The sequence below is a fragment of the Platalea leucorodia genome, assembly GCF_965183815.1.
Source record: "Platalea leucorodia genome assembly, chromosome: 9".
In the NCBI taxonomy this organism is placed as follows: Eukaryota; Metazoa; Chordata; class Aves; order Pelecaniformes; family Threskiornithidae; genus Platalea; species Platalea leucorodia.
This window is the reverse complement of record NC_138831.1, coordinates 38,580,453-38,602,848: the sequence shown is the minus strand read 5'-3', so window position 1 is coordinate 38,602,848 and position 22,396 is coordinate 38,580,453. Positions and strand designations below refer to the sequence as shown.

At 37.1% G+C, this 22,396-nt stretch overlaps 1 protein-coding gene across 1 annotated transcript in view; it reads left to right on the top strand.

Moving 5' to 3' along the window:
* Positions 1-326: 326 nt before the first annotated feature.
* DMXL2 (Dmx like 2) overlaps positions 327-22,396 on the top strand; it is a gene marked incomplete at its 5' end in the record, with an annotated part of 54,450 nt that continues 32,380 nt past the window's right edge. The window contains 12 exons of the mRNA XM_082322051.1: positions 327-413; positions 8,927-9,052; positions 10,772-10,843; positions 11,541-11,619; positions 12,262-12,415; positions 13,387-13,453; positions 15,307-15,485; positions 16,194-16,377; positions 17,351-17,525; positions 18,327-18,560; positions 19,675-19,952; positions 20,138-20,834. Of these exons, the coding sequence (XP_082178177.1) occupies positions 327-413; positions 8,927-9,052; positions 10,772-10,843; positions 11,541-11,619; positions 12,262-12,415; positions 13,387-13,453; positions 15,307-15,485; positions 16,194-16,377; positions 17,351-17,525; positions 18,327-18,560; positions 19,675-19,952; positions 20,138-20,834 (2,332 nt within the window). The remainder of the gene's footprint in view (positions 414-8,926; positions 9,053-10,771; positions 10,844-11,540; positions 11,620-12,261; positions 12,416-13,386; positions 13,454-15,306; positions 15,486-16,193; positions 16,378-17,350; positions 17,526-18,326; positions 18,561-19,674; positions 19,953-20,137; positions 20,835-22,396) is intronic.

Here is a 22,396-nt window from a genome sequence, read left to right as displayed (position 1 = left end):
GCCTCAGGTCCTGTCCACTCCCCCCCCCCCCCCACCCCAATTGCCTCACGGGCGCGCGCACAACGGCCCTCCCCAACGGCTGCTGCTCGCGCAGGGGCGGTGCCTGCGCGCGCCTCTCCTGATTCAGGCGCTGCCCGGCGCGTGCGCCGCCTCTCCTCCTCCCTCCCTCTCCGGCGCGCGCTCGCGGCGGCGGCGAGCAGGGCCTGGGCCCGCGGGGCGGGCGGGAGCGCGGAGCCATCCGGGTCTCGTCCGCTCGTTGCCGGCGGAGGCGGCGGCCGCGGCCCTGCCATCCCCAGAGGAGCGGGGCGGGGAGGGGCGGGGGCGCGATGCATCTCCACCAGGTGCTCACCGGTGCCGTCAACCCCGGGGACAACTGCTACTCGGTGGGCAGCGTTGAGGACATCCCCTTCACGGTAATGGTGGCGGTGCCGGGGGAGGGGCGGGGGCGCCCGGGCTGAGGCGGGCGGGGGTGGGGGAAGGGGAGGGTGTTTTGTAGGCCCGAGGAGAGCGGTGGGAGGGGCTGGAGGGGATTAACCTGCCGGGGCGGGGGGGGACGGGCCCGGCGGTGTCGGGGTCGGAAATACCGGGGTGATTGCGAGCGGGGGCGGCGGTGCGGTGCGGGGGTGAGAGCCGGGATGTTTGGGGGGGGGGGGGGTGGGAGCGCTCCCGGGCAGCAGGGGCCGGGGGAAGACGGCGTGACCCCGCCGCGGAGCGTTGCCGTCTTCTACGCCCCCCGGGAGGGGTCTGGCCGCTCGCTCTTCCCCGGGTGCAGCTGCAGATGGAGGCGGGGATCCGCCGCTGCGCCCGTCACCTCTAGCGAGTGCTCCGGGGGTCGGCTGGATTCGAGTAGGGAGCCAGGGAAAACCCCAAATTGTGCGTCCCCAAATTTTGCTTGCGGGGGGGGGGGGGGGGGGGGGTGCGCGCGTGTGCGTGGTCCTCCTGCAAAGAGAAAATGGTCTGTTGCGCTAGGCTTCTTAAGAAGCCTATCTACTATTGATGAGCGTTTGGCTTCAATTACTGTGGTTAATAAAACACAAATTTGTCAAATGCACCTCGTAAACTAGAGGAGAAGAGAAATGGAAAGAGGCATTCCAAGTAAATTTCAAGAGTCCAGTAGTTTATATAATAAAATCTGTTTAACATCCACAGGCTATTTTTGTCAATTCTAATGTCAATTTCCACTTTTTCTGCTTATGATATGCTTCTCTGATTTTAATGAGTGATCAGCTTCTGCAGTGTTTTGCATACTGTCATCTAATCAGTATGTTATTATTTGGGAATAAATTGTCTCATTAGATTTTGTATTAACATTTACAAGATTATATCCCAGACACAAACCAATTTCAAGCTAAATGATACAGAGCGTCATTTTTAGTCTAAGATAACTGTCAGCAGGCTAGTCAAACATTTAAACCTTACTTTAGATTATCACAGATGCCTAATTTCAGTAATGAATGCTTGAAAGTCTTAAGAAATAAAAGGTGCCATGTCTGTCTTTATTTTCCTTGTTCTGCTGCTATGCAGCCATACTGCTATTAAAGGGACTTCTGTTACTTTTGATATTTATGTAGGAAGTCATTTACTCATATTCATGTTCTAATGTGTTTCTTTTTACTGTGACAATTTGAAAGTCAATCAACCGGTATTATGAAAGACTTTATGCTAATTCTCATAATAGTTTTGATAACATCAAAAATGAATAATAACATATATAATGGTTTATACAAGGGTTTTCCAAGAACCAAAGTTACGTTTTACAAAAAGAATGCAGAAGCATTTTGTAGCATGTTAATTATGGAACTGCATCTAACAGACCTCACTGTCTTCTCTGACTGCTGCATCCAATTTTTTATAATACAGTAAAGAAGGAACTAAAGGGATGAGTATGTTTTAATAAATATATCTTCTGGACTTCCACAGCTGTAACTTTCTTCTTCCCTTTTTGTCCTTTCTCTGTATTTGTGGTATTATTTCCTACTGTTCTAGACCTTGATCCTATAGTAAACTGAACAGTTAGAAACATCTGCTTGCAAACAGTTTGGGGGCTTATAGCCAGGTTCTTAGGAAATTAGTCACCTGTGTGACTCTCAGTAGTATCATGGTCTACCATCCACTGCATGTGTCACTTTCATTAGTGCCTAACCTTAAATTCTGGTAGTCAACCATCAGTAACGCTGTATTGACATAGCTTTGTCCCTGCAAACCATTAAGCTGTTTGGAGTCATAACTTTAACTTGCATCCTGAAGAAGGATTTGCAGTTTAGGTGAGAGATCATCTGTATTGATGACAGAGCCTGACTCTAGAGACGTGCTCTTCAGACCCAATACCTGTCAGCCTCTGGAACACAGCAGAAGCGGAGCAGTAAAAGGCAAGAGGTTAAGGGAGATCTACACAGTATGTGTTGTACTATATGAATCCATATGAAGTTAGGCTGTGGCAGAGGAGCCCTTGTTTTTGTGTGCATATGCTTGCTTATATTTTGGTTGATGTTAGGGCATTCATTTAAAATGTGTGAGAATTAGTTCAAAATTGCTACAACTGATTCATCACAGGGACTTGAAAATATGGCTTTTTTGTGTGCAGAAATGAATCACTCATGTTAAAGTTACTCCCTTAACAGCAGAATAACAGCTTGGATACATGTATATATGGTTAATAGTTTTGGAGCTATTTCCTTCTTTTTTGAGGAGGAGGAGAAACGTCCTCTTAAGATAAACTTGCTTTAGATGCCTAACTCCAGCAATCTTAGGATTCTGAGAGAAGGAACTCATTTGCTTCTGACCTGATTAGGGACACTGCAATTCTGAGGTTCTTCCTCATCCTTCCTTTCCTCTATGGTTTGCTCTTGACTTGTTTACGTGACTCATTGCTGGGGATAAAGGTAAGCTTTTAATTTCCAAGTCAGTGTAGCTAGGGCTAAGATGATAACATGTTCTGCCTCAACTTTTTTAAAGCTTTGGAGAAAGTCATCTAGTTATTCTGAGAATAAGAAAGGGAAAAGAGATAATTTTGCCATTATTTTTTCTTTACCTGCTAAAAACCAAGTATTCGTGACTCCATAAAGCAAAACAAATCCAAAGAAATAGAGACAGTTGCTGTAGGTTGGCTACAAAGGTTTTGCCAGGCCTTTATCTGAAACGCGCATAGTGTTCTTTCCTCCCTATGCTCCCACATCTGCCTGCAGCAATCCTGACATATATCTAACATTTCCCAAATAAGGGATGAAGCACAGAGATGTTTGGTTAACAAACTGGCTTGTCGATGTTGTAGCTGTATTGCTATAACAGTCTAGTAGAGTGGGTAATACACATGAAAAATTGTTTGAAGGGTGATTAGAAGCAAAATGGCTTCATTATGCTGTTTTCTACCAGGCAGTCTCTTCATTTGGGCTCCAAAAAGGGTACTGCATAAGCAAAAGGTTTAAGTACTAAATGATAGAAGTTCTGGTTTTGTCATTTCTGGTATAATTCTGTGCACTGTTCAACTTCCTATTGCTTCGTGTTCTCATTTCAGCAAATATCGTTACCAGTGTTTCACAAATGAGTTTACAGAAGGTTAAAGTTGAGCTTTATACAGAAGGGCCTTACAGCACACACCCTGCCTAGACAGAAGAAGGGTATGTTACTCGAACCTCAAATCTAACTGGCAGCTAATAAGTTTTTAAAGGTAGTAAACTGCATTTTTCAAACCATGGTTGATTTCACATAGCTTTTGTTGTTAAGCAGCCATTTTACATTAAGCCAATTTCAGTCACTGACCCTAAGTTTGAGTGGGATGTATTTTACAAACCTTTCTGTGATGTAGAGTAACGTGGTTTCAAATAAAGACGACGAGCTGTTGTGATTCTGTTTACATGACTTCTGCCCTTTGTCCAAGCTCAGGGTTGTTTTTTCCCCCTGAAACTCTGAACAGAATGTAGCTGTTTCTAGGGTCAGTCTAGGTTTAAAAAAAAAAAATTCCATAGGTATGTCAATTACCTAAAGGCTAGATTCTGTAAGTATAAAAATTACAAGTTCTGGCTAGTGTCCCACAAACAGAAGATAATGAATATTTATTTCTTGTAAGAGGTATCAATAAATGCACAAAATATGGAACTCTAAACATTATTAATGAAAAATCAGAATATCAGATTTCAGGGTTATCTGTACATAAGAACTTTTCTGATGGAAGTGAAAAAAATTGAATTTATTATTTGTCATTTTTGAAAAGGACAAGCTTCTTGGCATCTTCCATGCCAGTACTGACACTTGGCCTAGAACTGTGTGTAATGAATTTCAGAAACTGTTGCAGATGAGTCTCCCACACCCATGTAAACTTTTTTTACCTCATTGAAAACAGCAAAATCTTCATCCGCTCCATTATGTCCACAAGACACAGCAACTGAGAATAGGTTTTCTCTGCTGTGTAGGGTTCTCCTCTGCTTCATCCTTCTTGAAAAATTACTTATTAAAACCCTTATTTGCAAATCCTTCTCAGTTATTTATTACTACTTACATATATCTGTATGTTCTCCACTGTGTCATGTTTATGTGAACTGGATTACAGATGCTTAACATCTGAATCCTTACTCTGTTCTTTTTTCTCTGAAGCTCTGTGTGTAAGCATATTGTAAAGCATTTAATCATGAATTTTTCTCAAATGTCAATTTAGGAAAGCCTGTTCTACAGGCCACAGGCTAGTAGTGGGTTGGGTTTTTTTCCAGTTATTTTGCTGGTTTGCATTAATTCTATGTAATTCTACTAGTACTTAGCCGGGGGAGGGGGGGAAGTGTAAATGTTGTGTCCATTGATGAGAGTTTGGAAATGTTTCAGAATTCAGGTGTCTTCATTGCTAATAGGCAGGTGGAGGAATTTCTGCAACTTACATGTTTACTATCCATAGCCAGAAACTTGAGGATAACTATTGTTATACTGCAGGAGTACTATAAGGCCAATATAGGCTTTAATTGAGGTTTTAATACAGAATTTAATTTATGTAATTTTAGATGCTTATGAACTTCTTTTTTTAATACTACTATGGGCTGATTCTGTTTCTTCCACATCATTTACCATCTTGAAATGCCTCTGTACTGCTAAGAGTACACACTGGAGCTTAAGAACTTCTGGTCTATTTCACTTATGCCAGATTTGCAAAGAGTTGCAGGTTATAGAAAGAGAAGAATCATTTTTTATACAGAAAAAAATATTTATATAAAGAAAAAGCAAGATAAGAATGTAAAGGAGTAACTGTTTCCCTGTCTGTTAGTTCCAGTGTTCAACATTAAAATTACAGAACCAAACTGGAAAACACTGGCAGCTGAAAAAGAGCGATGCACATGCTGCTTTTATATTATCTGAAAATTGAGGATATAGCATAAACTCTTACAGTAGGACACAATGTCCTACTTCTGTCTGGTGCTCCTGCATTCAATTAGAGCTTTGTCATTGTTCATTTCAGTGGTCCCAGATCTTGACAGTTAGAGCAGACATTGGCACACTACAGCTTATTAATTGCTTATGGATCCTGCAAGATCGTCCTTGCATGCTGGTGGTTTTGCAACTCCATTTAATTTTCTCTTTGAAGTTATTAGTGACATTAGAAATGGAGGTTGGCAGATACTCCATGTGGGTGGTTTTTACTGCACTTGTTTCATTCAGCGACTGCTTATAATTCTGTTTATCTAAGACCTCTGTGCTGTTCTCATCCATTACAGTGTCTCAGCATCTTATTTTCCATCTTTACTTTTTGTATGGTGTACCAATTTTCCATTCCTTTTATCAGGCTATGTAGATTGTTAGTCTGTTGCCACAAATATTGTGGCCACTGTTATTCTGGCTGGAGAGACCTATGGTGGCATGAATGATCTCCCTGAAGATGTTGTCAGCTGAATCTTAAGAAGGAACCACTGATGTTAAATATTATGACGCTTCCCTATTCTTTGCCAACATAGGGTGCTTCTACTGCATTACCAGCTTAAGGAGCAAAAGGACAAAGTAAAAGGAGGATTTAATAGAAATGTGTTCTGTTCAAGTATAAATATGTTACTATATTGAGTATATTAGAAAAGTCTCGTTAAAGTAATCAAATGGAAAACTTGTATTTAGATGTATAATGTGAAATATGGAAATATCTTTCAGTAAAGTATATTGACCTTTTCTGTTTCGAGAAATTTGGAGACTATAAATGTGAAAAAGTGAACACTTCTTTTAAAATGAGGGTTCACCTTTTCTCAAAGGTGGGGTTATAATAAATGCACTTCTTAAAGTAAATTTAAGATTTAAGGTAAATATACTTTAATATATTTTCAAGAAATGAGAGACATTCTCAGAATAAATACCTACACTGAGAAAATTACCCCAGAACCAAGAGATAGCACTTGCTCAAAGAACCTAGAGCTGAAGGCTGATACCCTGCTGTTGGGAATGTGTTCCGACTAAGGTCTCTAACGGACTAGATCCTCTCTGTTAGCATAGGACACTTAGGTGTGCTGAGTCACTTGTTAGTGCAGTGCCAAACACAGGCAAAGAGTAGGAAGGATATGAGTGACAGTAATAAGATTTCACTCAGGAAAGAGATCTCTACATCTTGATGATTCTTTAAGGAAAAAAAGAAATTTTTCTAGTGTAAACCACCCTTTCAATTCACAACCACCTTTTTACTTAACTTCGTAAAAATATGCTAAATAGTATAATTAGCCAGAAAAATACTGCTTTGTTGCTATAATAAGAAGTGCGGATAGGGGACAGGAGAGAAGAGAATCTAAAACATTTAAAAAGGAAGACACTAAAGTCTTTTGCTTCAGAGAGTCAACAGACATATCCAAGTATAAAATATTTTCTGTATCAACTATACACACAAACATGCATGTTTAAGAACAGTAAGCATAAGGAAGTTAAAGCTGAGAAGTCTTTTCCTTTCCCTATATAATTTCTGAGACACATGTCCATATCTCCTGCTAACAGGATTGCAATTAGTGATAAATTATGTTAAATTTAGTTTGAAATTTGCAAATCAAGTTATCAATACCAACAATGAAAAACCAGGGTATCCGAAAGGTTTAAGTCCTTGTTTGAAGTAGATCGGTACCTTTTTTTACTCTATTAGATAACAATTTAAATCATGTCTTTTAGTAGGTTTGTATTAGTAGTTATGAGGCAAACTATTGAAAAGAAGGGGAGTCTTCTGATTCTTTGCTGTTTTAATTGCTCACCCTTTGAAGTAAATAGTAGGAGAATCAATTGCTTGTGAACATCAGAATTCTGAATAAAATATTGGAACAAGAGGACCTGCTTTTATTTTCCTGTGTACTTATGGGGATTCACATCCTAGTCTCCATCTTCTTCCTTCCTACTTGTGAACATTTGCTGGCCTGTCCAGCATTCCACACCACTGGTGGAGTTTGCTTTGGAACAAATTCCAATATAAAAAATAGGAAAACAACAAAATGAAAAGACTTTATGTTCAATGCCAGAACTTATCTCAGAATCTCATCTTTCTTTCTGTTACTTTCTGGAAATAATCCTATTCCACTTTAATAACTTATTCCCCTCCAGACTGGGTCTAATAATTGCATAGCCTAGTCATCAAGGAGCTAGGATATTCTATTACATAGATAATCCCCCTCTAACAACCTTTTAGCAGTTGGGTTTTTTTTTTTTTCCCTCTCCTGCTTTCATTGTGAGTAACTCCAGTATCAGTTCCTCAGAGTTTCCCAGAACAACGGTTGTGGGCTGGAGGACTCAGACAGCACTGTGTCACTTGATTTTTGTGAGATGACCTTGGAAATCTTTTAGACAATCTATGTTTTGTATGCAGTTTTCATTTCTGTCTGTGCAATTGTATGGTGTGTTAATTTCTGAGGCCTGAGTTTCTGCTTTGTTGCTCGTATTGCTGTTCCTTTCTTGTTTTCAGCAGTGACTGTACTTCCACTAAATTAAGCCTTTTTCTTCAGACTTTCTCACTTTTTCCTCCTTCCCAGGAGGATCAGAAGTAGACATAGAAGGTCGTGAGACCTCAATTGTCCATGCTAGTTCCAGTGGTTATCTTGCACCATTATCTTAGCATGCCCATCAATGGGCATTGATCCTGTAAATCCATAGAAATACTCACAACTTCTCGTACACTCCTCAAAAATAATACGGGTAGCCTTTAAACTGACCTCAAAGGAGAGGGCTGGGGACTCAGTAATGTGGAAATTATTGTGAAAGAAGCAGGGGACAAGTTAAAATGACAAAGTAATTTTGTACCATCTGAAATTGACTGTTGAGGGCTGCACTCTCTGCTTAATTCAGCTGATGTAAAAAATCTGTCTACTGTATTGGAATCAGTGGAAAACTCACTTTACGGAAAGACACATCTAGCTATAACTGTTTACTTTAAAAAGGCTTTTTGGTAGATCAATGCTAGGGATGGATTTCTATGCCTGAATGTGGGAGCTCAGTGGAGCAGATCATCTGGAGTGATTAAAATTTTTAGAATATTCTGGAACACTAGGACAGGTGAAAGGTTGGCAGACAGGTATATATTTATGCTGCAAATAAAAAGTGCTGCAAGGTATCATTGTTCTATAACTTATTCTTAAATTATTTAGACTGTAGTGTGAATTGCACCAGATACAATATATCCAAGACAAATCTTTGTTGTTTTACAGTCTTATTGTAATGTGCACTTCTTAAAACTTTTTTTTTTTTTTTTTTTTTTTTTTACTCTTTCTGTTTGTTGTGATTTAAACCCTGGAAGGGTTAAAGTCTCCTTTGCTACTTTGTTTTTACTTGTTGCTTATTCTGCAGGTGTTACTGAATTGATGATGAATAAACCCACTACACACTAACATCTTGTTTCAATGGAGATTTTCACAGATCTCTCAAAAACAGAAGTTGTGTAATAAAAATTTAGTCAGTTTTTTAAATACATTTTTAATTGTATTTCTTTTAAAAAATATTTCAGGCATATGGCTCTGGTTGTGACATTGTTATTCTGGCAAATGACTTTGAATGTGTGCAAATTATTCCCGGTGCTAAACATGGAAACATCCAGGTCAGTTGTGTGGAGTGCTCCCAACGACAAGGCAGGGTAAGGATTTTAATAAATTTGTATAGAATTTTTTAAAAAAAAATTAATACTCTAAATTAAATAACTAAACATCCACATAATACATTAATGGTATTAATTACTTAATTTCATGACAAAGATCAGTTTTTACTGATCTGTGAGTAACACCTCTTGTGTTGCTCAGATAATTGTTTCAATTTAATGGGGGGGGGAGGCATTTTGTAACAATAGTTTTTATTCCTTTCCAGGACCTGCAATAACAGGTCTCATAAAATGTGGAAATATGTATTAGTTACAGTGTAGTATCAGAACTGGAATGCTACTAAAATTATTGTTATTGTATCCATTATTGTATACTTTCATCTAGCTAAAGAAGACGGATAAATTATTCATGTATACATATATATATATATATATATGCATATGTGTGCATGTGTGTTTGTGTGTCCTGCAAAGTAATTAATAGAAGTACTTTATTTTGCAGAAAAGCTTAGGCACGTTTAATGTGTTTAGAAGTGCTCCTGTGTGAGCCATCATAACTGCATGGCCCCTTGACTGGCTGTGTGGTTTTATTTTTAATCCCTAAACAATGCTAAAGAGACAGTTTAGATTGCTGAGAATAAACTACTTTCTATGAGTTATGGTAGTGCACTGAGCAAATTTTGTTTGTCAGTTGTCACTGCCTACTAATATTAGCTAGTTAAAAATTGGTTGCAGTATTGAGAAAGCCCTAGTTAGGATTCAGGCAGGTTTAGCTGGCAAGGCCTCTGCACTGAAGCAGTGCAGTCCCAGTAGGACTGGAAGAGAGATTCCAGCTGCACAGGTGGCCCCTGCAAGATCACCATGAACCCCTGGGCGGTTCTGCATTCAGGACTCTGAAGTCATGGTCTGTTCTTTTCTTTGGGAGTGTGTTGTTGCAGCCTTCCCCCCACTCCCCTCCCCCCAAAGAGGAAATAAGATTTCATAACAAATGTCGTGAAACTTTTACATCACTTCTGTATTGAGGAAACCAGATTCTGAATGGGAAGAACTTAAACAGTTTTTGTTTTAAAAGTCTTTTAAGGAAGAAAAAGAAATTTTACAGATAGTCAAAAGTACTCAGAAGCATATGAGTGTTAGGAACATGACCAGGTAAATTCCTAATAGAGACCATTTTGTGTATGGAGGTTTCAGTGAAATAACTGGGTGAAAGAAATTGAGGGTTTCAGTGGTATAGGTATGTCAGTTTTTCCGTTTATCATTTGTCTCCCCTCAAAATTTATTTAACTGTTCAAAATAGAATTACATTTCCTCCTGTTTCTCCTTATTATTATTTAGTGGTACAAAATGGAATCTGGGAAGACACTGAGACCCAGACACTAATAATTAATTTATTAGCTAGCTGTGAAGTAGACAGAACGTGAGCCGTAGTGAAGGCATCAGCTTTCCCCTATGCATTAATAGTAGTTACCCTAGAAGAATACACTAGATCTGATTGACGGTGTTTATGCCAGTGAACAAGATGTCTTCCCTACTTAGAGTTAAAATCTTAAAGATGGGCTTGTTCAGAAGTATGTATTTGTCAACTTCCTTAAGAAAGTATGCCTATAACACAATTAATGACATTTGTATTCATTTCACTTTTCTTGAACAACAGCACATAGAAGAGGTACTGGAAATTCGTGTTATTTTGCAATACTAAGGAGCAGTTACACTTATCTCCTAACCTTACATTTTGAGTCTTCAATTTTTTCTTCCCAGATTGCAGCATCATATGGAAATGCTGTTTGCATTTTTGAACCGCTTGGTATAAATTCTCATAAAAGAAATTGTGTAAGTATGTATTTCATGATTGTAATTTGGTTTAGGTTCTTGGAGGCAAAAGTCTGTCTGCCAGTTATTATTATATTACATTGGCACACAAAAGACTAATGGATAAATGTTTTCCACCGTCCATAATAAAATCGGGTGGGTAGAATCTTCCACTGCATGAATCGAACTGGGGACTGCACTCCTCCTAAGTTCACAACAACATCTTGTTCTTGAATCTCATAGTAGAATGACATGGTGAACAAATTGGTGTTTCTTTAACTTGAAGAGGTCATCAGATCTGTGGTACAGAAATATGCCTTAGACTTGTATATGTGTACCCAGGCTTGTTTTAACAGCACAGCCAGGCCCAGCACTCAAGCATTAAGTATATTCTCAAGCAGGTTTCACAGTCTTTGTTGCATCTATACTGCCATCCCTTATGTTGTTATAAATGTATGACCTAACTAGTTTAAAGTAATCTACAGATATATTTGTATGTGTGACAGGTCCAGATTTGGTTTGCAGGGCACACTGTGATGCATTTAATTTTTATAAAACAATTAAAGAAATTTTTAAAACTAGATTCAGCAATCTACCACTGGGTCCTGAATGTTTCTGCAACAGGCTTAACAGCAATTTCATAGAGAAGGAAAGAAATACCAATACCTTTGTGTTTTGCTGTTGATGTGAGAATTAATCTTTTACTGTTTTTAAACAGCAACTAAAGTGTCAGTGGCTTAAAACTGGGCAATTCTTCCTCAGTTCTATGACTTACAACCTGGCGTGGGATCCTCAAGGTAATGTGAAGTTTATGAAGTATTTGTTCAACATTTGTAGTTAGGAGAACTCAAACACAAATTATTTTTATTGTAATAAAGTGAGAGCATGAATATGGCATTTTTAGATTATCTGTTCTCAGGCAGTGTTGCGTAAAACATGAGGCTACAGTTAGCATTTGTGAAGATGCTGTGCCAAGTGTTTGAGTCTCTTATGCAAGATCTTAGTTTGGGAATCACAGTGTTAAGTTGCTAACTGACTTAAATTACCACTAATAATCATTTAAATAGAACTTTATCACAATTAAAATCAGCAATGTACCTGGACACAGATATTTATAAGATGTCTAACAACGTGTATTTATTTGAGATGTGAGTGGCTATTTAGCATCTGCAACATTCATTATTAAATAAGATTTATCATTTGAAGTCACCAAAAAAACCCCTTGATCTTCTTTCTTAAAAGGTATTATAAATTCAAAATGTTTTTATTAAAACAGCTGTATAATATGATTGAATACCCTATCATATTTAAAATGAACTTTACAAAGTTGAGCTTTCAACCTGTTTTGAATAATTCTCAACAAAATATGATGCCAGGCTTAATCTTTCAATATACATGCATCATCTTGGTTTCACAGCTTTGATATTACTCACTTTCAGGTAACAGGCTGCTGACAGCCACTGACTTTTTGCAATTGTGGGCCCCTCCATCTAGTGACATTCTAGAAGAAGAAGATGATGATCCTGACAATCAGATCAAAGATGATAAAGTTCTCCCAGTTCTAAATGACTGGAAATGTGTCTGGCAGTGCAAGTGAGTGAGATAGTTTTTATTTTAAGACAAATTGCAGTGCCACCTCATATATCAACCCTGTCTTCTCTCCAAAGCCATATTTTAAAATGTGCTTTAAAATCAGCTTAAAATACCATAAAATTCAAACAATGTAAGTTACTCCAAATAAAAATTCCTCACTTTTTCAAGTGACCTATCACCAGATAACCTAGCGAAAGGCTTACCCAAACTGTAGCACTGGCAATGTATCAAAATTGTCCCTGTTCTCTCATCTTTGAAAGTAGTGCTGAGATATTGGATGATACTGAACAGAAGAGCAGTAGCAGGCAGATATGCTACACTGATAAAGATGAGAGCTGCTTCCTGAATCTTAGGAAGAGGGTCCTGAAACTCTTTCTACCCAGTTCTATTTGAGATCCATGTCACAGAAGTGCTTCATGATCAGCCATTTCTATATATATGCAGACCTAGGAAGCAGCTGCCTATAAATCTGTTTTCTTCTCTTGGCTTTTTGGAAGCCATTTCAGATTTTGTGCCCACAAAGCACTGTATAGGCTGCTTTCCTCTTTCAGACAGCTGACCCATAGCTGTAGTCACAGACAAATAGTATCACAAAATATCTAAAAGATCTTCACTTTTCTTTCTTCCTACTATTTGTCTTGGCTTCACTGGGAGTAGAGGAGCAGGTGGGACAAACTTCAGTTCTGTAATCTCATCAGATCTAGCCTAGGCTTGCTGTACTGAAAACAATTTATTTTAGGGGCTGTTTTTCTGTAAAACTGTGAAAATACTAAATATTTTGTTTCAGTGCAGCAAACACTTTTTATGCTTCTGCTATTTCTAAAGTATGCTTAAAGCAACAACTATTAAATACTAATATATGTCATTTAAATAATGAACAGTAATACTTAATCAACTGAATAACATGGAATAATACTATAGAATAAATAGATTTTACTTACAACTTAAAACCTTACTCTCATGTTCTTTAGGACTGCAGTATCAGTACATTTGATGGCATGGTCTCCTGATGGTGAATACTTTGCAACAGCTGGGAAGGTAAGGACGAAAAAAGAATAATTAAATAAGTGTTTGCAATGTTTTGCATTTGTTAGACAAAAGTAAATAAGTAATATAGAATAGTCCTGGACCATACACTCTATTGCAGTCTGTGCTACGTTAAATTATCTCATGTATAATGCTGTATTTTCATGTAATTCCATGAATTTCAGGAACAAGTAATTGGATTTAGCTGTGTACTCTTACTGAATACTTGAGATCAACCTGAAAATACAGTGACAGCGATACAGACTTGTATATATACATTTTTTAGATAAAGTATACTTAGATGAACTTTCAGATACGCATTAAACCTGTTTTTCTACTTCTGTTGGAAATAATGAGGATAAATTTTAGATCATTATGATAGAACACATACACGTTTAAGCTAGTATAATATGCACACCTCAGTGGATAAATTAGAAAAGATTTTCTATTTAGTGAATTCTGGGTTCAGTTATCAGTTCTTAACTTCTATTTCAGTTTGGCTTTTTTTTTTTTTGTCAAATTGCTATTCAAGCTAAGTTTTCAAGTAATAATTCTCTTTAATGTCACCCTCTCATTTGAGTGATTCCCTTTGGGTTTCAAGTCTGGATTGCTTTTATTGCTTGCGCTTAATGTTGGTTGAACAATGAGATGAATTTTAGGAACCTCTTGTTTTCTTACACTTACTAAAGAGGACAACTGAATCATGAGCTGCATTGTTTTATGACTATAACGTACTTACAACACGTTAATAAGTATTACATTTAGAATCATTATGGTCAGAAAATTATCGAAAGATTTGCTTCATTCCATATTTCTGTTTCCCATGAATATACTTTTATATTGTTAAGAATTTGACTAAGTAGATGAGGCAGATGGTTCCAGAAGTCTTTTGTCTGTAGGACAGCTCTATATTAGTTGTTCCATGAGATACACAGCTTTGATCATAATTCTTAACAGGGCTGCCTGTCAGACTTCCTTCTTGCAGAATCTGTGGTCAGATACTGTACTTTTTGATGCTTGTCAGGAAACACTATCTTTTATCTACAGTCTCAGAGGTTTGTAATTTATTCATTTATTTACTTTATTCTGTATCTCCACTCCAGCAGCAAGTCCTGAAATCCAGGGATGTGGCATCTAGCTGTGTACAATGTACTAGTAATATTATCCTTAGCTCACATCAGTATAGGCATACTCCAGTCTCACTTATCAGCATTTGTAGTATTGCTGTGTCAGTGTTTTCAGTTCCATTTCAATTAATTTTGTCAGTGGTGCCCAACCATTCAAACCAGAAAGGTAGCATAGGTTGTGCTGGTGGAGGGGAAGGTTGTAATATGCATCTGCTCCTTTATTGTGTGCCTATGCTCTGTAGGTACAGTGCTTTCCATGAAAGTCAGGCTTCCTATGCATGGGAACTAACACAGACTTTACAGCACGATTTGTCTCAGTGGAGAAACTGACTGTTAAGGAGCTTAATATTGTAGTGTGAGTGGCAGCCTATTTCTGGCTTCCATCTTTGCAGGGAAAGGGACATAGGATTTAAGCATGCATATGTGCTATACAGAAAATGCATGGAGAACCAAGAGGAAAGTAGGGGGCCAACTGGACTGGAAGAAAAATTCCTTATGGGATCAGAGTGCTGCCAGCAGAATATTTCTTCAGTTCTGTAACTCATTCCAGGATGACCATCAATGAAATAAGTGGTCTCAGAAATGAGTTGTCTGAAAACCTGCAAATAGTTCTGGGCCACAGATCAAGTTTTCATGAAAGATACCGGAACAGCAGTTTCCTTGGTATTTGATATTTTCTTTTTGTGGTATTTTTAATTATAGCTAGCTAACCCCATGGCTTTTTATTGCTTTACCTAGGATGACTGCCTCTTAAAGGTTTGGTATCCTATGACTGGTTGGAAGTCATCTCTTCTGCCCCAAGAGAATGAAGAAAAGAAAAAATGCTCAGGGGTTGTCCACTTCTCATTTGTTTATTTGGCGCATCCTCGAGCAGTGACAGGATTTTCATGGCGTAACATTAGCAAGTACATGCCCAGGTTTGAAAGTTTTCTTTTTTAAAAAAACAAGCAAGCTTTTGACTAAGTATTTTTTAACACTTTGCTTAAAGTTTGGCCATCAAGAACATGGTTAGATTTCTCGGCTTATACTTTCAAGAAATAAAACATCAACATCTTCCCATAAGCTTCTGTATTACCCAGTACAATAGTGATAGTCATGTTAACAGGCGAGATTTATTCTAAAATATAGTCTAAACTTCAGTGCCTTCTCAAGTTATGCCATGAAGCATGGATGTAAGGCTTTGTCTTCACCAAATGGTGCTATGACATTGGAAATAAAATATTTGTTTAAATGATTACCATTTAGTAAGCTATTTTCTGCATCTTGTATATACTGGTGTTTAATTAGTTGTTCAATTTCACTTTTCATTGTTTAGTAGAATTTATGCATTCTTCACACAGTGCAGCAAGTCAGATAGTTTAGGAAGTTTCATAACTGCAGTTTTATAATAACTGTTGCATTTATCAAATAATAACCATTCCATGTTTACATGCACTTTTGCCAATAATCTACGGGTTTATCAGCATGCCAAAAATCACTACTGATGTAAAACCTTTAGTTAGGGGAGAGACAGAAATTTGGATGAAACAATAATACTAAATACTTGCATACTCCCCTAATTTCTGCTGTGTCCATGTAGCTAACTTAATTACATTGGGTAGTAACCTTGATATGTCTGTCGTTAGGGGTTTGGTCTGTAATGTGTTACTCACATCATGTCTTGATGGCATCTGTCGGCTGTGGGCAGAGACGTTGTTACCAGAAGATACTCTTCTCGGTGAGCAGATCTGTGAAACTAGCACTTCCACCATTAGCAGCACCATCTCTCAATCTGGAAAGCAAAAGGACAAAATACAGCATGCGCTAGAGGTACAAGTTAATACTTATTTTGTCAATTTTTTATTTCAAGATTCTTAAAGGTTATAAAGGATGTAGAACTCTAAGAATATGTATTATCTAGTGAATTATTTTATATCAGTTTTTGAGGTCTGTTATTAAACACCAAAGAAGTCAGAGACTTTGCAACTCTGCACGCAAGCTCCATGTTCTTAAAACTCAATCTACTTTTTCTATAGCTAACTAATAATGATGGGAAGAGACAATGATTAATACGGAATAGTAAGTGATGGTTTCATTCTGATTGGGTCTGAAAGTCTGTAATTATAAAAACAGTAAAAGCAGTAAATAAACTCTTAATTTTTAGTTATCTGATTTGATAATTGCATTTCCCAAAAGGTGTTATTACGGGGCTCTAAATTTCAGTGGCAGTCATATCAAGTCTATTAAGTTTACAGTAAGAGAAAACCTATCAATATATAAACAAGAAAACAAAAAAAAAACCCCAACCATCCTACCACTCATTTGTAGACTATTACAATCAGACCAAGTTTTTACTTCTTACATATCATGACCATCAACAAATAGGGAGAGTGGAACTAAGTATGCTTTGGGCTGTTGAATCAGTTGTGCTCTCCGCATGCTCTCAGCAATTTTCAGTTACACAAAAGTAATTCGTTATAAAATTATATTGCAAAGGTTACTGCTTTCAGAATGTTGTCATCTTGTTTATGAATGTTACGCAATATAGTGTGCAGTTTTGTGCTGCTGTTGGAGCAGATAGTAAACGAACTTTCAGAAGACTGTTAGAAGACCTTTGCCTTTGGCCAGAACTGATGTACATAAGTGTTACTAATCTCTGAAATCTATTTAAAATAATCCTTTTGAAATTAGTCTTCGCTTCTTAGGTAGAAGGAAGTTAAGAAGCTTTAGGCTTTATATAAGTGTGAATTTTTACCTTACAGTTTTTTAGTATTTCTTAATTTATTTTTTGTAACTATACCAGACAATTCACCATTTGAAAAATATGAGAAAAGGACAAAGGAGATCTTCAGTTCTTGTTACCCACACAGATGTATTGCCAGATCAACAGGGTACTCATGAAGTTCAGCGTCACATTTCGCATCACGCAAATGCACTTGGTCACTTCCATATAGCAGCAAGCATCAACCCTAATACAGGTGAAATACAACCATTTATTAAACTGTAATAATATATTTGCACAAAATGAAAAAAATAAATAAAGGGGGCTGAGATGCACATTCTTTGCTTTGCCTAATTGAATACAGGGAATTTGTAGGAAGACTGTTATTTCACAAGTCTGTTACTTGGCATAGAGTTTTGTAAGACAAATGAGGCTGAATTTATTCTGAATACCTTCAGCACTTTTAAAGGCCAATTAAATTCATCTTTGCACATCAGAGAGCAAAAGAAACCTAAATTTCAAGTCTGCCTGGCATTTGATTGTTGGGTTTTGGAAGGCAATGGTATATGTTGAATAGAGTATTTGCATCCTACAGAATATACAGTGAATGAAAAAAAGGTGTCCAAATTTTTTGGCAGGAAACCAGCTGCTTTTTATAGAATAATGCAGAATATTTTAAACAAGGAAAAGATTAAAGAGCAATCATGTGCCGTACCTAAAATCTGTACATGAAATGACAACACTGCAACATATGAAACTGAGCAATTAAACTACTGAGTATCATTTACCATTCACATAAGAATCAAGTTTCATGTAAATTTATTGATGTTAAAATACCTTTACATTTTTTTATTACAATTGCATGTAGAAACTTGATGTACATCTTACCTTTTTCAGTCTTACAGGAACAAGTTAACGTTCTGCCTAAAATAAGTTAAATGTCTTAATTGAGACATCTGTGTATATGTGTCTGTGTGTATAAATATATATATATATATATATGTAAAGATAAGCAGTTTAATATATAGCTTTTTTATTTGTTTAAAAATGTCCACAGATATTCCATCAGTCTTGGCTGGAACAGCTTTTAATATAGATGAAGGAAATGGAGGCTTCGTTGTTCACTGGTTGAATAATAAAGAATTTAATTTTACATCCTCTATTGAAGTATTTATGCAGCATCTAAGAAAAATTTCTGAACAACAACTAGAACAAGATTTTGATGTTGAGGTTGAAGAGGAAGAAGAAGTGGAAGAAAAAGAGAGAGGTTTACATATGAAATTAGATCATGGTTAGTAATACTGAGATATGTAGCACAAGAATTATTTTGAAGCACGTTCATGCAATAATGCAATTATTTAGCACAAGAATTATAAGTGCTAACATTTTATCACTAATCTAAAATAAATAGACATTTACAGCTGAAATTTTGGTGGCTGTAATTGTAGGCATGAAAAATTCAATGATATACTCTCTGTTGGAAAGCAAGAGTGGTATACACAGTGAAAAAGAAAGGTAGCTTTTGGCTTTCATTTCCATTTTGGATATATTCCACTGAGCTATGAAATTATCACTAAGATGTGCTCTCTATTTACCTTACAATCTGATTGTCAGTAATGACATACCAGTTTATGGCAAGCTTTAAGTAGGGTTGGACATAGCTCCATTTTAATGCAACTGCACTGTTTCCAGTACTGGTAAGATTTACATCTTAAACCTTAGGTCACCCAACGATCCCAACTGTAGCTGTTCACAAAGGAACAGAGAGATGTATTTTGAAATTAATGATGGAAAACATACGCTACCAGAAATACTCTGCATTGCTGTGGGAGGGTCACTTGGCCAGTAAGAATGTGTAGAAATAAAAATCTGTCTATAGAAACCAGTAAGACCAATTAGTGACAGTAAATTGATGATACATTGTGTCATTTATAACGCTTAGGTTCTTAAATACTGCATTGGTAATCTAGATTTTAAGTGTGTGATAATTCTTACTGAACATGCAATACATACTACTTCATCAATGATCACATACCATATGTTTCACGATTACCTTCTAAATACAAAAAACCCCCACATTAATTTGGAATTAGCATTCATATAAAATGTGTGGGTTTATATAGTTGGCCAGAATAATCTTAGGCAGTGCATTACTCTAAGTATCTGGATTTTTACGGTTATATTTATTATTACTGGTATTGCATAGTTAGAAGCAATAGTCAAAGGCCAGAGCCTCATATTTTTGTACAGACAGACCAAAGAAAGATGTTTCTACCCTCAATGAGCATGAATGTTCTTATCAGATAGTACTATTAGCAGATTAAAAAATATTGTGTTGTTTTGAATAGAAGCTGATAGGGAGATCTTTGCAATGGATTAAATGGCACATTTCTTTTCTGTTGCAGACTTGTCCATAGATAGAGAATCAGAGACAGGGACTGGTACAGGCTCTTCAGAACATGAAGATGGAGAAAGAGAGGGAAGCCCCAAAACATCTCTCCTAGCAGGCCCACGCATGCCTCTTCCAACAGTTTTGCTAGATCGGAAAATTGAATTGCTCCTAACTGAATGGAACAGAAATCCAGATATGCTTTTTACTATCCATCCTATTGATGGTACCTTTTTGGTGTGGCATGTGAAATATTTAGATGAATACACACCAGGCATCTTTCGACAAGTTCAGGTATTGTATATTTGAAGTTGTTTTATTATTTATGATCTTAATCAACAATCATTGTGTCCTTATATCTGAGCATCAGTATGAATGTAAAGTACTTCCTGTGAAACAGCTAATATTTATTCAGACTTAAGCTGGGTTGTTATATTCTAACTTTTTTCTTTTTTTTTTGTTCTTTTTTTTTTTTTCAGGTTTCATTTTCTTCTAGGATTCCTGTTGCATTTCCATCAGGAGATGCCAGTTCCCTTAGCAAAAATATTATGATGTATGCTTGCCCTGTCTCTGTAAAAGATAACAGTAATGCTGTACATCAGAAGACAATGGACTTTCCAGATAAGACTCTAGCAAATAAAGGACCAAGCTTTGCCCAGGACAGTGCAAATGTGAATATAATTTCTCCGATAGTAATGATGATTTCCAAACATATAGATGGCTCTCTAAATCAGTGGGCAGTTACTTTTGCTGATAAATCAGCTTTCACTACTGTGCTAACTGTATCGCATAAATTTAGGTACTGCGGTCACCGTTTTCATCTCAATGATCTAGCTTGCCATTCTGTTTTACCATTACTGCTAACATCTTCTCATCATAATGCTCTGTTAACTCCTGAATCAGACAGTTCGTGGGACTCTGACAGGGTAAACAGAATAATGGATCCTAGTAAACATGTGAAAGGTTCTTCTAGGCAGCAACTTAAAAATGCGGCAACCCGTACGTTCCATGACCCAAATGCAATCTATAGTGAGCTGATTCTGTGGCGTGTAGACCCTATAGGACCTTTATCATACACTGGAGGAGTATCTGAATTGGCTCGAATTAACTCCCTTCATACCTCCGCTTTCTCTAACGTAGCCTGGCTTCCAACACTTATTCCCAGCTATTGCCTTGGTGAGTATACTAGCATGTTTCCATATAGAGTTAACACTGTAAGTCATAGAATGAATTTGTTAAAATACGTTACTATTGTTATTTGGAGTACATTTATATTCACTTTCTAGCAATTGCCTTGTATTATGCAAATTAAGCATTTTGATTTCTTTTGAGGCTAAGCTACATCAAAACATTTCATCTGGTCTGTGTGTGTCTGTAGTTACTGTGGATCAGCTGACATTCGGTAACTTCTTTGTGTGAGTAAGCTATCATCACTCGCACAAAGAACAAGACAATCCCTTTCCTCAGTGCTTTAGGCATCTTCACTGAGTGTTCTCTGCATTGACATGGTATTAATAATGCAGATGTTCTGATGACTTAGGCATCTGGGTTGATGGCCGCATACAGCTGCAGGAGGCAGTGGGTTGAACAGAACTAGTATTTGGACCACTTGAACATCTGAATTATTGGGAAAGATTTTCAGCCAAAATTTACAGTATCAAAATCTTTTAACATGTTGGCTAAGAACTCTGCTTAGAAGATCCTGAAACAATACCAAAATTCTTCAGGCTATGAGTGGTTTACAAAAGCCCAATTGGAACACAGAATATTTTTAAAGAAATAGACTACATTAACTTTACAGAACTGCAAACAATACTTTTCAGAGGTCAGGCAATACAACTTCTGATGTGTAATGCCCTAGGACAATTCTTCAGTTTTTGTATTTAATTTTAGGGCTTTCTATTGCAGTTGGGAAAATTGTCTCTACAAATGTTACTCTATTCAGCAACTCAGATACTTATTTTTGAATTATCATAAAGATGCTATTGTAGTAGTTGTCATCTTTGTATACAGTACTAAAAACGTCATTTGTGCTGTGGATGTAACATTAAATTTTATACTAATAATGCCAGGTTATTTTATTATGCAAAGGCCAGTCAGACCTTTGCAATGATTAAATGGGTGTCAAAGATGATGTACAACCTCAAAAATCATAAATATGCTTAATATAACTTTGATTTAAAATAAAATAAATCCATTTTCTCTGCTCACGTAGTAACATTCTGTGCTGTCTGAATCCCAGTGTCTTTTAAACACAAATAACTAGCTGCTTCCCTCTTATAAGAAGGAAAACATATATCAGAATAGAAAACCTTGTGTCGAGCCTGTTCTGTATACTGTAGAGAAGAAAAAAAGACACTTTAATACAGTTTTTCATATATTATTCACTACTGCAGATATATTTCTCCCTTCACTTTTATATCTGCACTTTTAACTGGAGGGTAGAAAGGAATATTCATAGAGGTTAATTTTATCCAAAGAGCCTAGAGACAGTAAACAAGGGAAAAAAGCTATAGCTAATATAGCTTTTCTGAACAATTTACCTTAGACTCCTACTTTAAACCATCTCTGACAACCTAGGGAAGCTAGAGTTAGCCCTTCTGAGCACCCCCTTAGAGGTGACAGTAAAGAGAACATAACCATTTTAAGGAACGGCAGCATTCCCTTAGGTGTACTACATACTGGTTTTTGCATGTGTGAACAATATTTGTAAACATATGTGAATTCTGCTTAGATTA